Source organism: Crocodylus siamensis, chromosome 13 (genome assembly GCF_052110815.1).
Source record: "Crocodylus siamensis isolate JL-2025a chromosome 13, ASM5211081v1, whole genome shotgun sequence".
Taxonomy (NCBI): domain Eukaryota; kingdom Metazoa; phylum Chordata; order Crocodylia; family Crocodylidae; genus Crocodylus; species Crocodylus siamensis.
This window is the reverse complement of record NC_143407.1, coordinates 8,803,889-8,817,102: the sequence shown is the minus strand read 5'-3', so window position 1 is coordinate 8,817,102 and position 13,214 is coordinate 8,803,889. Positions and strand designations below refer to the sequence as shown.

General features: G+C 56.0%; 1 protein-coding gene across 6 annotated transcripts in view; it reads right to left on the bottom strand.

Moving 5' to 3' along the window:
* SCUBE3 (signal peptide, CUB domain and EGF like domain containing 3) overlaps positions 1–13,214 on the bottom strand; it is a 93,220-nt gene that overhangs the window by 13,010 nt on the left and 66,996 nt on the right. For 3 of the 6 annotated variants that reach the window (XM_090024987.1, XM_090024986.1, XM_090024989.1), the window contains 5 exons: positions 12,164–12,280; positions 8,375–8,497; positions 5,657–5,773; positions 1,755–1,877; positions 485–622 (listed from right to left, as the gene is read on the bottom strand). In XM_090024987.1, coding sequence (XP_089881113.1) covers positions 485–622; positions 1,755–1,877; positions 5,657–5,773; positions 8,375–8,497; positions 12,164–12,280 — 618 coding nt within the window. The remainder of the gene's footprint in view (positions 1–484; positions 623–1,754; positions 1,878–5,656; positions 5,774–8,374; positions 8,498–12,163; positions 12,281–13,214) is intronic. The other 3 variants (XM_090024991.1, XM_090024988.1, XM_090024990.1) reach the window with 1 other exon arrangement.

Genomic DNA, 13,214 nt, shown 5'->3' with positions numbered 1-13,214 from the left:
TGCTCATCAAAGGTGCTACCAAAGGGACCGTTCAGGCAAGCCAGCTACAAAGGCCAAGACCTAGCCTGAAGCCTCCACCCTCCAATCCCAAACGTCCCAGCCATGATAGCCTGGGTAAAAGCAGGCCAGTCCTGCAGCCCTGCTATGGAGCAGGGGGTTTAGTGGATGGGGAGCCCTGTGGGAGGTGCCAAGTGTCCCAGCCAGGGCTCTCGGACATGGGCGGATGATGCCCTGCCTCAGAGGCAGAGAGCTGAAGACACTGTGCAGCCTAATTCCCTGAGCCCTCCCTGGGCATTCAGCTGCTCTCTTGGCTGTATAGCAGCCTCGATGACCCACCCCAGAGGTGGCTGCACTTCAGCAAGCAGCAAGGTGATTCCTGCATGCCCAGCCTGTAAAGTTTTTCATGATAGAAACTGCCCAGCGAAGCTTGAGCCCCCAAGGCAGATCCTGGAGGAGGCAAGGCCTGAGGGCTGCGAGTGCATACCTGGCAGGAAGCGGGCCTTGGAGGTGCAGGTGAGGGAGCAGCTGTCTTTCTTGCCGTTCTTGTTGCAAGATAGCGTGGCCCGGTGGGAGGCAGAGCCCACCAGGCACTTCACCAGCTCTGAAGGACGACAAGCACCAGCTGGTAACGACAGGCAGGGATGACCCATGGTGGCCAGCCAAGCACAGGCCCCACCATGGGCAACACTGAGGCAAAGGACACACTAACCTCTTTCCCACCCCACGTTCACCAGGGCAGCAGCTCTCCTTCTGCCTCCACCACCTGCTCCTGCAGCAGGCTCTGGGGACAGGTGCCACGAGGCGAGGATGAGTGGGACCCTCTGGGTGCCCACACCCACGCACTCTTGGCCCACCCTGGGGCTGTGACTTGCCAGACCACCGAGATATAAAGGGGTCTGCTGGGGTCTCACTCACCCGTTCATTGGGAAGGGGTTGTGCTCAATCTGTGCCTGTCCCATGTCTCGATTGGCAGTGAAGGGGCCAACAGGACACATCAATGTCCCTATGGGCGGTTACAAATGACTGCTGTGCCCCGCTCCCCAGAGGTGGCTGCACGCGAGAGCCAAGGAGACCACCTCTAAGCTAAGTGCCTTAGGCTCCCATGGGAAAAAAGGACACTGTATTCAGCACAAACAGAACCTGACCAGGAGAGGTCTATGCCTTATTTCCACTTTCTAAGCGAGCATCCAGGATCCCACCCTGCCTGACCCCACGTTCTCTCCTCTCCTGACTGCAGTGGTCCTGGGAGATGAGTGTGGGGGCAAACGGGAAATGGCTCCTGACTGGCGACCCCTTCAAAGGCCTGCCCCCCCACCGACAGTGGTCGGTTCCTACACCAGGAGTCCCGGCACAGCAGCCGAGCACAGGCTGGGCCATGGGTCCCGAACCTCGTCACTCTCTGCCAGAAAGTACAGCGCTGGGGATGGGCCGGTCTCCTGCCCCCCGGGCAGTTAAGCTGGCACCTTTCCCTGGCCTTGAACTGACAGAGACACGCACTCTGGAGCCCCAAGTGGAGGTGCTTCCTGTTGGTCTCGTGCTCCGAGCAGGCGTGGGATGGGCAAGCTGTGTGCACAGAAAGGAGTGGGCTCTGGGCTGTTGCTGTCCCTGACCCCCGAAACAGCAAAATCCCACCAGGCGGAGACACCGACTCCTCAAGTCCGTGCAACGAATAAATGGAAAGAAGTGGCTCATGGCCTGCCAGTCTAGGTCCAGCCACTGGATGGCAGCACCAGCACGCGCCAGGCCCGACTTACCCACGCAGTCCTTTTTGTTCCAGTGCAACTTGCAGCCAGCGGGACAGGTACACTCGTAGCTGCCAGGGGTGTTGATGCAGCCGAACTTGCAGCCTCCTCGGTTGATGCTGCATTCATCGATGTCTGTGGGGAGCAAGGTTGCTGAATGATGCTAAGTTGGGTCAAGCCTGCTTACACTGACCTGGAGCCCGGGCCACCAGGCCACTATTACACAGGAGGTGGGAGGTGTCACCACTGCAACCTCTGAGTGAGAGTAACCACAGGTGGGGCAAGCAGGACAGGACTTCTGGCTTCCACTGGCCATGCTGGGAGTGGTGCGAACAATGAAAAACAGGAGCACTGGGAGCTGCCCCTGTCTGTGCCACTGCCTCCCCATGTGATCCCAGTCAAGTCACTGAAGCCCCATCTCAAAGGTGGCCTGCAAGCTTGGATGCCCAGCTTATGCCCTGATTTTCAGGCCCAGTTAGCGCCGCTGGGCAAGCACTGGTGGAACGAGATGAAAACTGCAGTTCCTACGAATGCAGGCGCAGGCTCCACCAGGGGCTGGAGGGAAGGGCAGGCCCACAGCCAAAGTGCAGCCGCCCGCTGTCACAAGTGCTGCAGGGTCTCTGCTGACTGGCACTCAGGAAATCTGCCCTCTTCTGCCAAGGACCCAGGGCACTGGGCAGGCCCTGGCACAGGTGCAGGAGTGGGGAAGGCTCATAGTGGGTGAGGGAAGAGGAAGGCACTGAGCAGTGGGGAGCGGGTGGCGCAGGTGGCACTTGCATGGAAACACTTGGCCACTGAGTTCAAAAGGCAGCTGGCAGCCAGGCCCCCCCGACGCCCACCCCTGACACTCCATCAGCGCACCGCCCTTCAAAGCAGCACGCGCCAGAGCCAGACACGCAGAAGCTACAAGGGAGGTTGACTGTGAAGGGAGAGCCTTGTCCCAGAGCTGTTGCCCACAGGCCCTGCGGTCAGGATGCTGGGGCTCTGGCAGGTGTGCTGTCAGGGTGGGAGCTTCCTATTTGTCATCCTAACCCTGGCACCGTCTTCATGACAGCACCCTTTGCCCACATCTGCTGTGTAGGGGTGAGTGGCGCCTCAAAAGGAGGAACTGGGTGGCCCCTGGTCCCAAGCTGTCTCCTCAGTGGACTTTCCTGCTCATGGTACCATCTCTACCATCAAGAAATTCTGTATTATCTCCACCATCACTCTCAAACTCAAGAAATGAAAAAAGCCCAGCCAGAGGTGGCCACAAGGCTCCTTGCCCTCTGCTGTCAGCCCCAGGCAGCTAAGGTCCCGGAGCCGGCATTTGAGGTAGGTTTCTTTTTGCCCCCGGTGTGAAATATCCCTGCTAGTGGGAGCCTGACAGCTGTTCTGGGACGTTCAGGCCAGGACCAGCAAGCAGGAGGGTCTACTCACGTGATTGCACACTCAGCAGAGTAATTCCCACGCATTTCCTCCCACATTGTCAGAAAGGCAGAGGCCAAAAGCCTGGTCTGGCCTAACCTCTTGCATACTGCAACCCCAGGGACTCCTAGGAGGGCAACTGATGCGTCTCCTGACTTCCTACAACTGCTCCCCACAAAGTTTGGCCTCACATGTCTGATCCAGGCACGTGGCTTTCCAGGAAACCTCCTTGAGAATCGCCTCTGCTCCCAGGGGGAGGAGGAGCACTGCAGCAACATGACGTGCCCCAGCCAGCACACAGGCAAGAGAGCGTTTCTGGGTGAGCTGGTGCTCAGTTCCTGTGGCTCTGGGTCTGTAGTGACATGCACGTGCCTTTGTATGTCTGCTGCTAAACACTCGGCCCCCCGCGACAGCTGCATGGGCATGCCAGTTGGGAGCAGAACAGCACCCGGTGGGTGAAATCCTGGGCTCGCTGAAGTGGAAGAGAACGCCCCTTGATGTCAGCAAGGCTGGGGGCAGGCGGACGAGCAAGAAATCCATGGGCAGGCTGCACCGCTCTTACGGGAATCTGGGCTTGGTGGAACTTGCGTCGCTGCCAGACTAGAGTCTGATGGAGCTGATCGGTGCATGCACAGACTCCGCTCGGAGCAGGGCATCAGCACTGGGCCCAGGCGGCTGGGGGGCCCTGCTGCATTTTGGCTGGGGCTTACCACCCTTGGGTAGGACAGTGTAGGGTCCTGACACTGAACCCTTACAAAGGGTCCCCATAAGGGGCATCCTGCTGCTGACTTTGCTGCAACTCCCTTGGGCAGGAGGGTTTGGAAAGCGCATGTTCGTGGGCTCGGCGGGGCTGTGTCTGCAGGCAGGCATGTGCTGGGCAGCGCGGGAGCCTGCTGCTGGCGAGCGTGTGGGGCATGCGTGCTCTTTGTGTTTACACCTCTGCCTTAATCCAGGTAATTGGGGGGGTGGATCTCAAGCCACCTTGCTCGGGTTGCTCATCGCACAGCTGCCGCAACATGCTCCAACAGCCCCTCGGAGCATTTCATCCCCTTTCCCCTCTCCGGGGGGGTAAGGCCCGCCCCGCCCCGCCCCACCCCGGGGCTCTGCCTGGTGAAACTTCAGTTGAAGGCTTTCTGATGTTCCCTCCCCCACAGCCCATCCCAACTTCATGCCAAAAGTGCGGGGGATTTCCCCCTCCAGTCTCCTCCAGCGGACAAGTCGCAAATCGCCCCTGTCACTTTGTTTGATGTTGCAGAGACTCACGTCTGGCTTCTCAGGCCTCCTCCTCTGCCTGCCCCCCCCGCCCCCCTCCCCCTGGCCTCGAGCAGCCTGGGGCAGCTGATAAGGAATGCAGGTTGTGGAGCAGCGTCTCCCACCATGCAGAAGTGGTCAAGAAGACGGAGGTCCCCTCTTGCTGCTTTGCTTCTGCCCTTCCCAGCAGGTGAGGGAGCATGGGGTTTGCAAGGAAGCTACTGGGCAGTAGCAGCTGGCCCTCCGCCTACTGGAAGGCCTGGTCAAGGAAGCAGCAGCCTGAATCCCTGAGAGGATCGGGACCCTGGACCTTCAGCTGCAGGGAGGGGATCCCGGTATTTGCATCCCAGCAGCCCCCCCTGCTATCCTCTCCCCTTCTGGAGGGGTATATGGGCTAGCTCCTGTCCGTGACCTCCCTCAGGCCTTTCAGATTACTGGCCTGCTAATCTCCAGTTTCAGAGCTGAACACCCCCCGCAAATCCACATCTACAGCGCAGCAGGTGTTTATCCCCTCATGAGGAGCAAAGGACCCGAATAACTGGATCGGCCTGCAGGTCCATCTAGCCCGTCTCTGATGGGATGGCCAGCACTAGCTTCTGGAAGGTAATACCCCAGGGACCAGCTCTGGGGTCCCAGGCCTCCAGAGACACCTTCTTTCTATTCCAGGGAATGAGAAACCGACTTTTCCCTGGAGCAGGAAGGCTCTGACCCTTCCAGGATGCCTGTGGTTTTGAATGCACGTTCACAGCTTTTCCTGAATCCGAAGCTCTTTCACAGCAAACCCGGAGCTGTCTGGAATCAGACAGAGTAAAACTGGGCATACCCCAGCAGGCTCCATATAGCTCTCAGCTCCTCCTTTCCCCTTCCTAGCAAACCAGGCAGGTCTGTCCCTTACAGTCTATTCTCCAGGGATCTGCCAATCTTAGCCTGCAGAAGCCACAGGGCTCCCAGCCCTAGCCCTAGCCCTAGCCCTAGGGAGACAGTTCCCATACTGAGTGGATCCTGGGGCTACGAAGCTGGTAAATGGGAAAGCAATTGGTGACTGACTCTGCTCTAAGTCCAACAGGCGACTTTGGGAACTTCTGAGAGCGCCCCCAGTCTAACCAACCTCTGCTAGCCACAAGCTTGGTTTGCTTGCTCAGGACACACACAAGCTCAGTGCACCCGGAGGACTAGAGGCTGTGCAGGAAATGCAAAGGAAGAGAGGGATGGATAAACACCACCTCCCCCTGGCTTCCTCCCGGTGAGCTCCCCTGTACCTCCGCAGTGGGTAACTCCATACAGCGTGTAGCCTGTGTGGCAGAGGCAGTGGAAGCTCCCCGGCGTGTTGATGCAGATGTGGTCGCAGGTCCTGTCAAAGGAGCACTCATCGATGTCTGGGGGGGAGAGCAGAAAGGCACAGAGCTCAACCAGAGGGTCTGCTCTACAGGGGGTAACAAGCCCTGTGACGCAGCAGACACTTGGGGGCCTTGATTCCTCTGCTGCTCATCTCCAGTGTCCCCCAGGAAGGCTGGTACCAATCCCATGCCCACAAGGATGCCCTGACTAGACACCCAGCGCAACCCTGTCTGCAGCAACACCTGCCCCATTAATTTGGGCATGACAGGGGAGCAGAGCAACCCCTTCCTTGTCCCAGTGCAGTTCCCTGAGCCTCTGTGACACTGAACCCTTGGGTGCAGATTTGGCAGCAGCTGGGACCAAACCTGGGACCTCTGGAGCTTAAAGCAAGAGCCTCTGAAGGCAGGAACAGGCTCTTTAGCCTCTCCGAGCCCCAACCAGACCACTAGAAGGGGGAAGGTTAGCATGGTGAGCAGCCTCTGGGCTCCTTGTGCTGCCCCACTTTGCAAGTTGTTTGCAAGGCACAAGGTTAAATCTCAGCATGTCAGGGCCCCGGCAGGGCAGGTCCTGCCATGGGATGCATGAAGGGGCAAGGCAGCTCCAAACTCCCCAGGCTGCGTGGCCAGCCCATGCACTGCTGGGAAAGCACACTCTCTTGGCAGGGCCCCCTGGTGCCAAAAGTGCCAGCTCCATCTCCTCTACCCTGGGATGCGCAGTTTGCGGGGGGGACCCAGCCCAAGGGGTTCTTTTCATTTACTGGCATCATTAACTTAATTGCCGCAATCATGTAAAACTTCCCAGAAGGCAGAACCTGGACAGAGATGAAAGGGATCAGAGCCTGAAGGCACATCTACCCCTTGCCCAGGGCTGGCTGCGTGCCCCAGATACCAGATTTGTACCACCTCACATCCCAGCCAGTCCTGCCTGCAGATGTTGGCCCAGGGAAGCAGGAGGGCCTCAGTGCTTGGCCTGGCTCACACCAGGGCTCTGCAGGGACTGGCCCTTGTAGCGCTGGGTGCACCAAGGTGACTCAAATACGAGGATCACAAAGCTCCAGCCTCCTCCCTCCACCCAGGCTAATGCAGGTGCAGGGAGGCAGAGAGAAACAAGCCCATAGATGAGCTGGGAGTAGAAAACCAGGAGTCCTTGCTCTGTGTCACCTATGCCAGCCATGAAACGAGAGGCTGCCTCCCTTCTCTTCCCTCTGTGCACCATCCTGGTCCCAGCTGGCTGATCCAGGTGCAGGAGCTCACAGGAGACAGAAGGCAGTGGTAGGACAGATACTGTTCCAGGATTGCCTGGTCTGGGCCTGAGGTCCCACCCCTGCCCCTGCCTTGTCTCTGAAGCCCACGGTGAAAATAAGAAGTGACGACCCACGCTGAAACCCCAGACTGGGCCTCAGCAGCCCCCTCCCCCCATGTCTTCCCACTCAGTAGGGGCATCTTCTAGGGAACAGGGTGAAACAGGGAGGTTCTGTGACTCCCATGGATGGTCCTAAGAGGCATGTCAGAAGGCAGGAAGATTTGCACCTTTACAGACTAACTAATAAAAAATGTATATAGAAAGAGCACAAGCTTTTGCAAGCCTCAGTTCACCTCCAACTGCCTCTCAAGAGAAGCAAGGAACTAGGTGGTGTGTGTGAATATGAGCCACAGAGTTCATGTTGCTCTCTCCCCACATCCCCTGCAAAGGCCTAGTGCAATAAACAGCTCGAATTGTCTGTAAAAGCAGTTACGTGTCTGAGTGTTAATCTGCGTGCTAAGTTGTGAATGGGGCGGCATGTCCCTCTGGGTTTGCAGGCCATCCGGACAGCACAGGGTCAGGGGAATGTCGCCAGAGCCCTGGAGTTCAACACACACATCACCCACGCAGAATGCATGCCTGTGTGTGTGTCAGCAAGAATGCCTACGGAGGGATGAAAGTGCACAGCATGGCTGCATGTGTGTACATGTTTTATACGTGTGCTGCTATTTGCCGCATTGTGTGAACAGAGCCAGCCCTAGAGGTGCGTGGTGTGGGTGACCACCCAGAGCACTGTGGTCAGGGGGGTGTCTCACACCCCCCTGCCCTGCTGCTTATGCTGGGCAGGAGCTGTGGAGGGACTTCAGTGGCAACTAATTTTGGGGGCTGGGCAGTGGGGCCCACCTCTTGCCGAGCTGCATGGGAGCTGATTGGAGCCAGCTGACCAGGGCAGTGAGATAAAAACCTTGCGACTAAAGGAGTCCTCTCAGGCCAGATCCGTAAGCACATAACACTCAGCGCTGGGCCAGCCCAAAAGTGCCCAGCCCCTGGCGGCTGCCATAAGAATAATGGAGGACTTGCACCACCGCTCACCGCTGCCGAGGAGAACACGGGGTGGTCAAGCAACTCTGGCCCCAATTCTGGTCAACTCTGCTCAGACAAAGCCCTTCGCACAACCCCGCTCATCACTACTGTGAGCCCACTCGGAGTCACAGCCCCTAAACTGGGAAGGGCTAACCTACACCGTGTCACCCTTGGAGGTCTGTGGTTTCCTGGGGACCCTCTGTAGTTTGCTGTCCTTGAGGCTCATGTGTCAATCTGTGAAAAGGGCCCACAGCCTATAAGAGAGCTTGCCTCGGCTGCCACCTCCGATGGCCCAGCTCTGGCATGGCTCTTACCTTGACAGGTCCTTTCATTGATCAGCAGCTTGTAACCTTTCCTGCAGCTGCACTCAAAGCTGCCCACCGTGTTCCTGCAGATGTGGTCACAGCCGCCGTTGTTCTGCCCACACTCATCGATATCTGTGAGAGGGGAGGGAGAATCAGACCCTGGGGCCCATTACCCACTGCCAGTGACCAAGCTAGAGCAGTCACTTGCAACGACCGATCGAGGGAGGTGTGGGGGTGGTGTTCGGTAATGGCATCACTTGTCCAGAGGCCGGAGCATGAAGCTGAGGACCCCTGCGGCCCCAGGCTGAGCTTTCACTTGCCGTGGGGTAAGAGTGAGTAACACAGAGCAACTGATATGTAGTGAGTTCCCACCTCCTTATCCCTTGCTACACTTTGTTCCTCTGTCCATGCCCCAAATCTCTATGGACCTTGGTTCCCCATCTGTACAAAGGGGATAACAGACCTGTGCTGCCTCTCAGGTGGGTGTTAGGTACCGGGACACACTATGATAAAGGGTACTGCAGAATAAATATCTAGGAGAGGCAGACGTTTATGCCTGATCCTGTACTGCTGAAGTAAATGGGACTTTTGCTACTGATTCCTGGGGTTACAGGGGTGGGGGTCTTCCAGGACGTGAGGAGTATACTTAGGTTTGCCAAGCAGCAGCTGCTTGGTTGGTCCCAGTGCAAAATGCTGTGAAGCAAGCGACATGCTGCAGCCAATGTCAGACTGAGCTCTCCCCATCCACCCAAAGAAATGCAATGTTTCCCGTGGCCAAGCATGACCTCCGGGGGTCTTGTGGGCCCCAAGCTGGCCACAAGCCTTGTGTTGAGGACTAGTGCAAGAGCAGGCGGTCCAGCTGCTAGTCCTGGTCTCTTCTTCCATTCCTGCCTCTGACTTGCTTCATCATGACCTTAGGTGAGGCAGTTCACCCTCCTTCTGCATCAGCCTCCCAGTCTGTAAAAGGAGGGCTCTAATGCACACGTCCATCACAGGGGTAGGAGAAAGGTTAACATTGGCAAAGCATTTTCACGTCCCCTGGGTAGAGCACGTGTTACAACAGAGACACAAGGCTCTGTGAAGTGACAAGTCGGGGTGAGGGTTATGGGCACCTTGGGAATGTGAGCATTAGGGAGAGGAAGGGTGAGGGAAAGGGAGAGAGACAGAAAGAAGGAACGACCCTGGGTGCGGCGTGACCTTCCAAGGACAGTAGCTGTACAAAACAAATAGAGGCTTTCCTAAACCTTTTACTTGGCCTTTCGTGCAATAAGTGACTAAGATGCAAATCATCTCCCGCACTTCCAGAGAGCTTCTCTAGCCTGTTAAGAGGCTGGTGGTGAGGTGGGTTGCCCCGTCCGAGACAGAATAATTACTACTAGGAAACAGCCTATGAAACAGAACAAGGCCAGGCTGACAAATCCCAGGAAGGAGTTCAGGCAGACTTTTCCCAAAGCTTCTCCCCCACACCCACCCTCAGCTCATCAGCTCCAGGACGACAGCTGCAGCTCTCTGGGGTTGTGGCTTTTCTTTTATTATTGCGAGTGAACTAGCTGTAAAACAGCTCGCAATTGTAATAAAATCCCAGACACAGGGGATATGGCTCCAGGTTATTATGCTTTCCTGGAACTGCAGAATGGTAGAGGTGGCGCACTCTGAAAAATAATAACGAAGCAGAGAGGGTCTGGAATCAGTCAGGCAGGTAGACGGCTTTCAGCTGAACGGTGCTTTCCTTTCAACTAAGGTCAAGTTCCCGGAGCTGCCAAAAGACAGAACGCAGGCGCCTTCCATTTCTGGAGTTCCCCCTTCTCTCAAGGGGGCTGCCCGGGTCAAAGGTCTCCCCTTGAAGGGATGGCACACAATGCAGCTGTATCTGGAACTCCAAACGCGTGCACGTGTGAGCATGTATGTGCGTGTGTGTGCACGTGTGTGTTACTGGATCTTTTTCACTTGCGCACACGTCCCCACACACACGCGTTTAGGTAGGTATAACTCTCAAATTCTCCTTTCTCTTCCTAGAATTACTATAGTGAATGGGCTAAGTTCAAAGCCAAAGGACTGGCAGCCATGTTAAATGGGATTTCCTTTCAATTACAGAACAAGGAGCCTGGTATGTGTGCCTACAACTCATGTCATATATGACAATCTCATGGGTGAAAACTGCCTGGGAACAGGCTTCCACTCCCATTCCATTCTCAACCCAGCTGAAAGTAAATCCTCAGCCAGAACAACCTTCCCTTCTATAGCTTAAGCAACACAGCCAGGCCCATGCTGCCCAGGCAGTACAGAGGGTCCACATTAATAACCCACATGCCTATAAAGCTGCTATCTAAGGGCCTCAAAGCACTTGGCAAATGTTAATTCCATTTTGACCCTGTGCAGGATCAGGACAATGGGCCCATTCACTTGACAGCAAGACACGAGAGATGAACCATTACCACTTGCCATAATAATAGGAACCGAAGGCAGGCTTCCGAACCAGGGCTGTGACCCACCCAAGGCCTCGCAAGAAGACTAAAGTAGAAATCAAAGCTAGCTCCCAGCCCTGTGCTTTCATCACAAGACCATCCTTTCCTACAATGCACCAGCACATCTCGCCTGGTTGAAGTTTCTGCTGGGAGGTTTCAACCTCATTTTACAAATCCAGAAACTGAGGCAGGCCCAGCAGGGTGGCGCCGTCAGAGCTCGGAGTGGAGCGAAGGAGCCCAGGTTCGGACTGACATACGGGTCAGATTGGCCATAAGGAAAAACTTCTTTACAAGTCGAGTGCTGAGGGTCTGGGACAGACTCTTCCCCAGAGGTGGCACAGTCACCCACCCTGGCAATCTTCAAAAAGCGTCTTGATGCCCACCTTGCTGGGGTCATCTGAGCCCAGCAGTCTTTTCTGCCCAAGCGCAGGGGGGCTGGACCCGATGGCCTTGTAAGGTCCCTTCCAGCCCCTAACAACTACGAATCTGTGACTCGTGCAGTGCTTGGGCTGCCCAGCCGCACTGTTGCCTCAGCTGAACCTTCCTCACAAGGAACAGGGCTGACCCTTGCGGCTTTAATGATGCAGCTACAACCACGGGCTCTGAAGGGACTGAAACAACAGGGCTGAGGGATGGGCTGAGTCAGGGTGGGGGCTGGGAAGTGGGATTTTCCTTTCCCTGTGAGTTAACACACATAGACCACAGTGCCCAAAGCTGCCCCAGGGCACTGAGCAGTGACGTGCCCTGGAGATCTCTCACTGCTGTATGGCTGCACACAGACTCCTGACTGAAGTTCCCCCACGGTGAGGTGGTCAGACCTGCACGTGCCCTGATACGCCCCACTGAGCTGGGCAGGTCCCGGGATCATGGCTCCCAACTCCTCCGTGTAGCACATCTTCCCAGGTGGATGTGGGGATGGCAGCTGGAACGGAGCTTCTACCTTTTTGCAGGTGAATCGACTTTCATCTTCCACACTGCACAACAGACAATCCAGGCAGGGGCCTCAATGTGGGTTACAGCCTACCAGTCTATCAGAGCGGGTGCTGCCATGGGGTCAGCTCCACAAAGGTATTTAGGTGCCTACCAATGGCAGATGGGGCTATAAGGAGTGACTATGGGAGGAGATGAAAGAGCTGTTCCTTAGGAGATCCCAGCCTGCCATAAGCAGAACATCCTATCCGAGCCACAGGGAGCATGGGCTACTGTTGCTGGAGGTGAATTTGCCCCATAATGTATAAAATCAAATTGCTCTTAGCAGAGATCCCCTGGTGGGACAGCTACCAAGCCCCTACCTTCCCTGAAAACACCAGGTCCTCCCTTGCTGGTCACTTGCCTTTGCACGTTTTCCGGTCGACCTGGAGAGTGAAGCCCATGGGACAGCTGCACTGCACGCCTGTGGCTGCATCTTGGCATTTGTTCTCGCAGCCTCCATTGTTCACGGCACACGTCTCTGCATGGGGCAGGAAAGTAAAAGAAAGAGATGAGCACTATGCGCTTGTAAAGGCCGCCCGGTCTAGAAGCATGGTACCACCTCCTCTTGTTGAGAGGACTTTGCTCCCACCTCCTGACACCCCTGTGTAAGGGGATGCCCAAGGCACCAAGGACAAGGCTTGCAAAAGCAAGCACTGATTTGGCTGTCCAGTTCAAGACATTGCAAAGAGCCCCAGTTTCCAGGAAGGGCTAGGTGAGTCATGAGATTTGGGCCCAGTGAGGGCACCTCGAGCTGGGTACGTGGCTGCTCCTTACTTCTGAAAGTCCGCTCACATGGCCCTGATATGTCATGAATGAAACAGCAAAGCAAGCAAACCAGGACAGAACATCTGGTCCCATCTGGACTGAGAAAGAAGAGACCATTCTCTTCGCTCAGGTAAGAAGCTGCGGCGTCCCATTGCGATACCATCACCCATACCTACTCACAAACATTTGGCATTACTGTGCATTGTCCTTTGAATTATTTCACCTTCTCAGATGAGGGCATCTTTCATCTCTGAGCGGGGCCTTTTCCTGCTGGAAGGCACCAAGTCCTTGCCCCAGTTTCTCCTAGGGAGGTTGGAGGTGGGCTGGGAAAGACCCTGCGTACTTTGTGCCCTGTGTCATGCATGCTGACAACACACTATTTGCTGCTGAACACCAAAGGAAGGGAGCAGGAGACAGAAAAACTTTGGGGCCTGCTGGTGTCGGCCCTGCACAAACAACGAACAGCTGCTGCCAGAGGTTGTTTTTAATGTCTGCCTGACAGAAGGGGGACTTCCTTTTTAGCAATATTAAGGATCTAGAGGACAACAGCTACTAGATTAAAATAAAATATTGTTATAGCAGTTTTAAGGCAGGTCATACGTGAGGCATAAATCTCCAAGTCAGAGCCCCACTTAGGCACAGTCGGC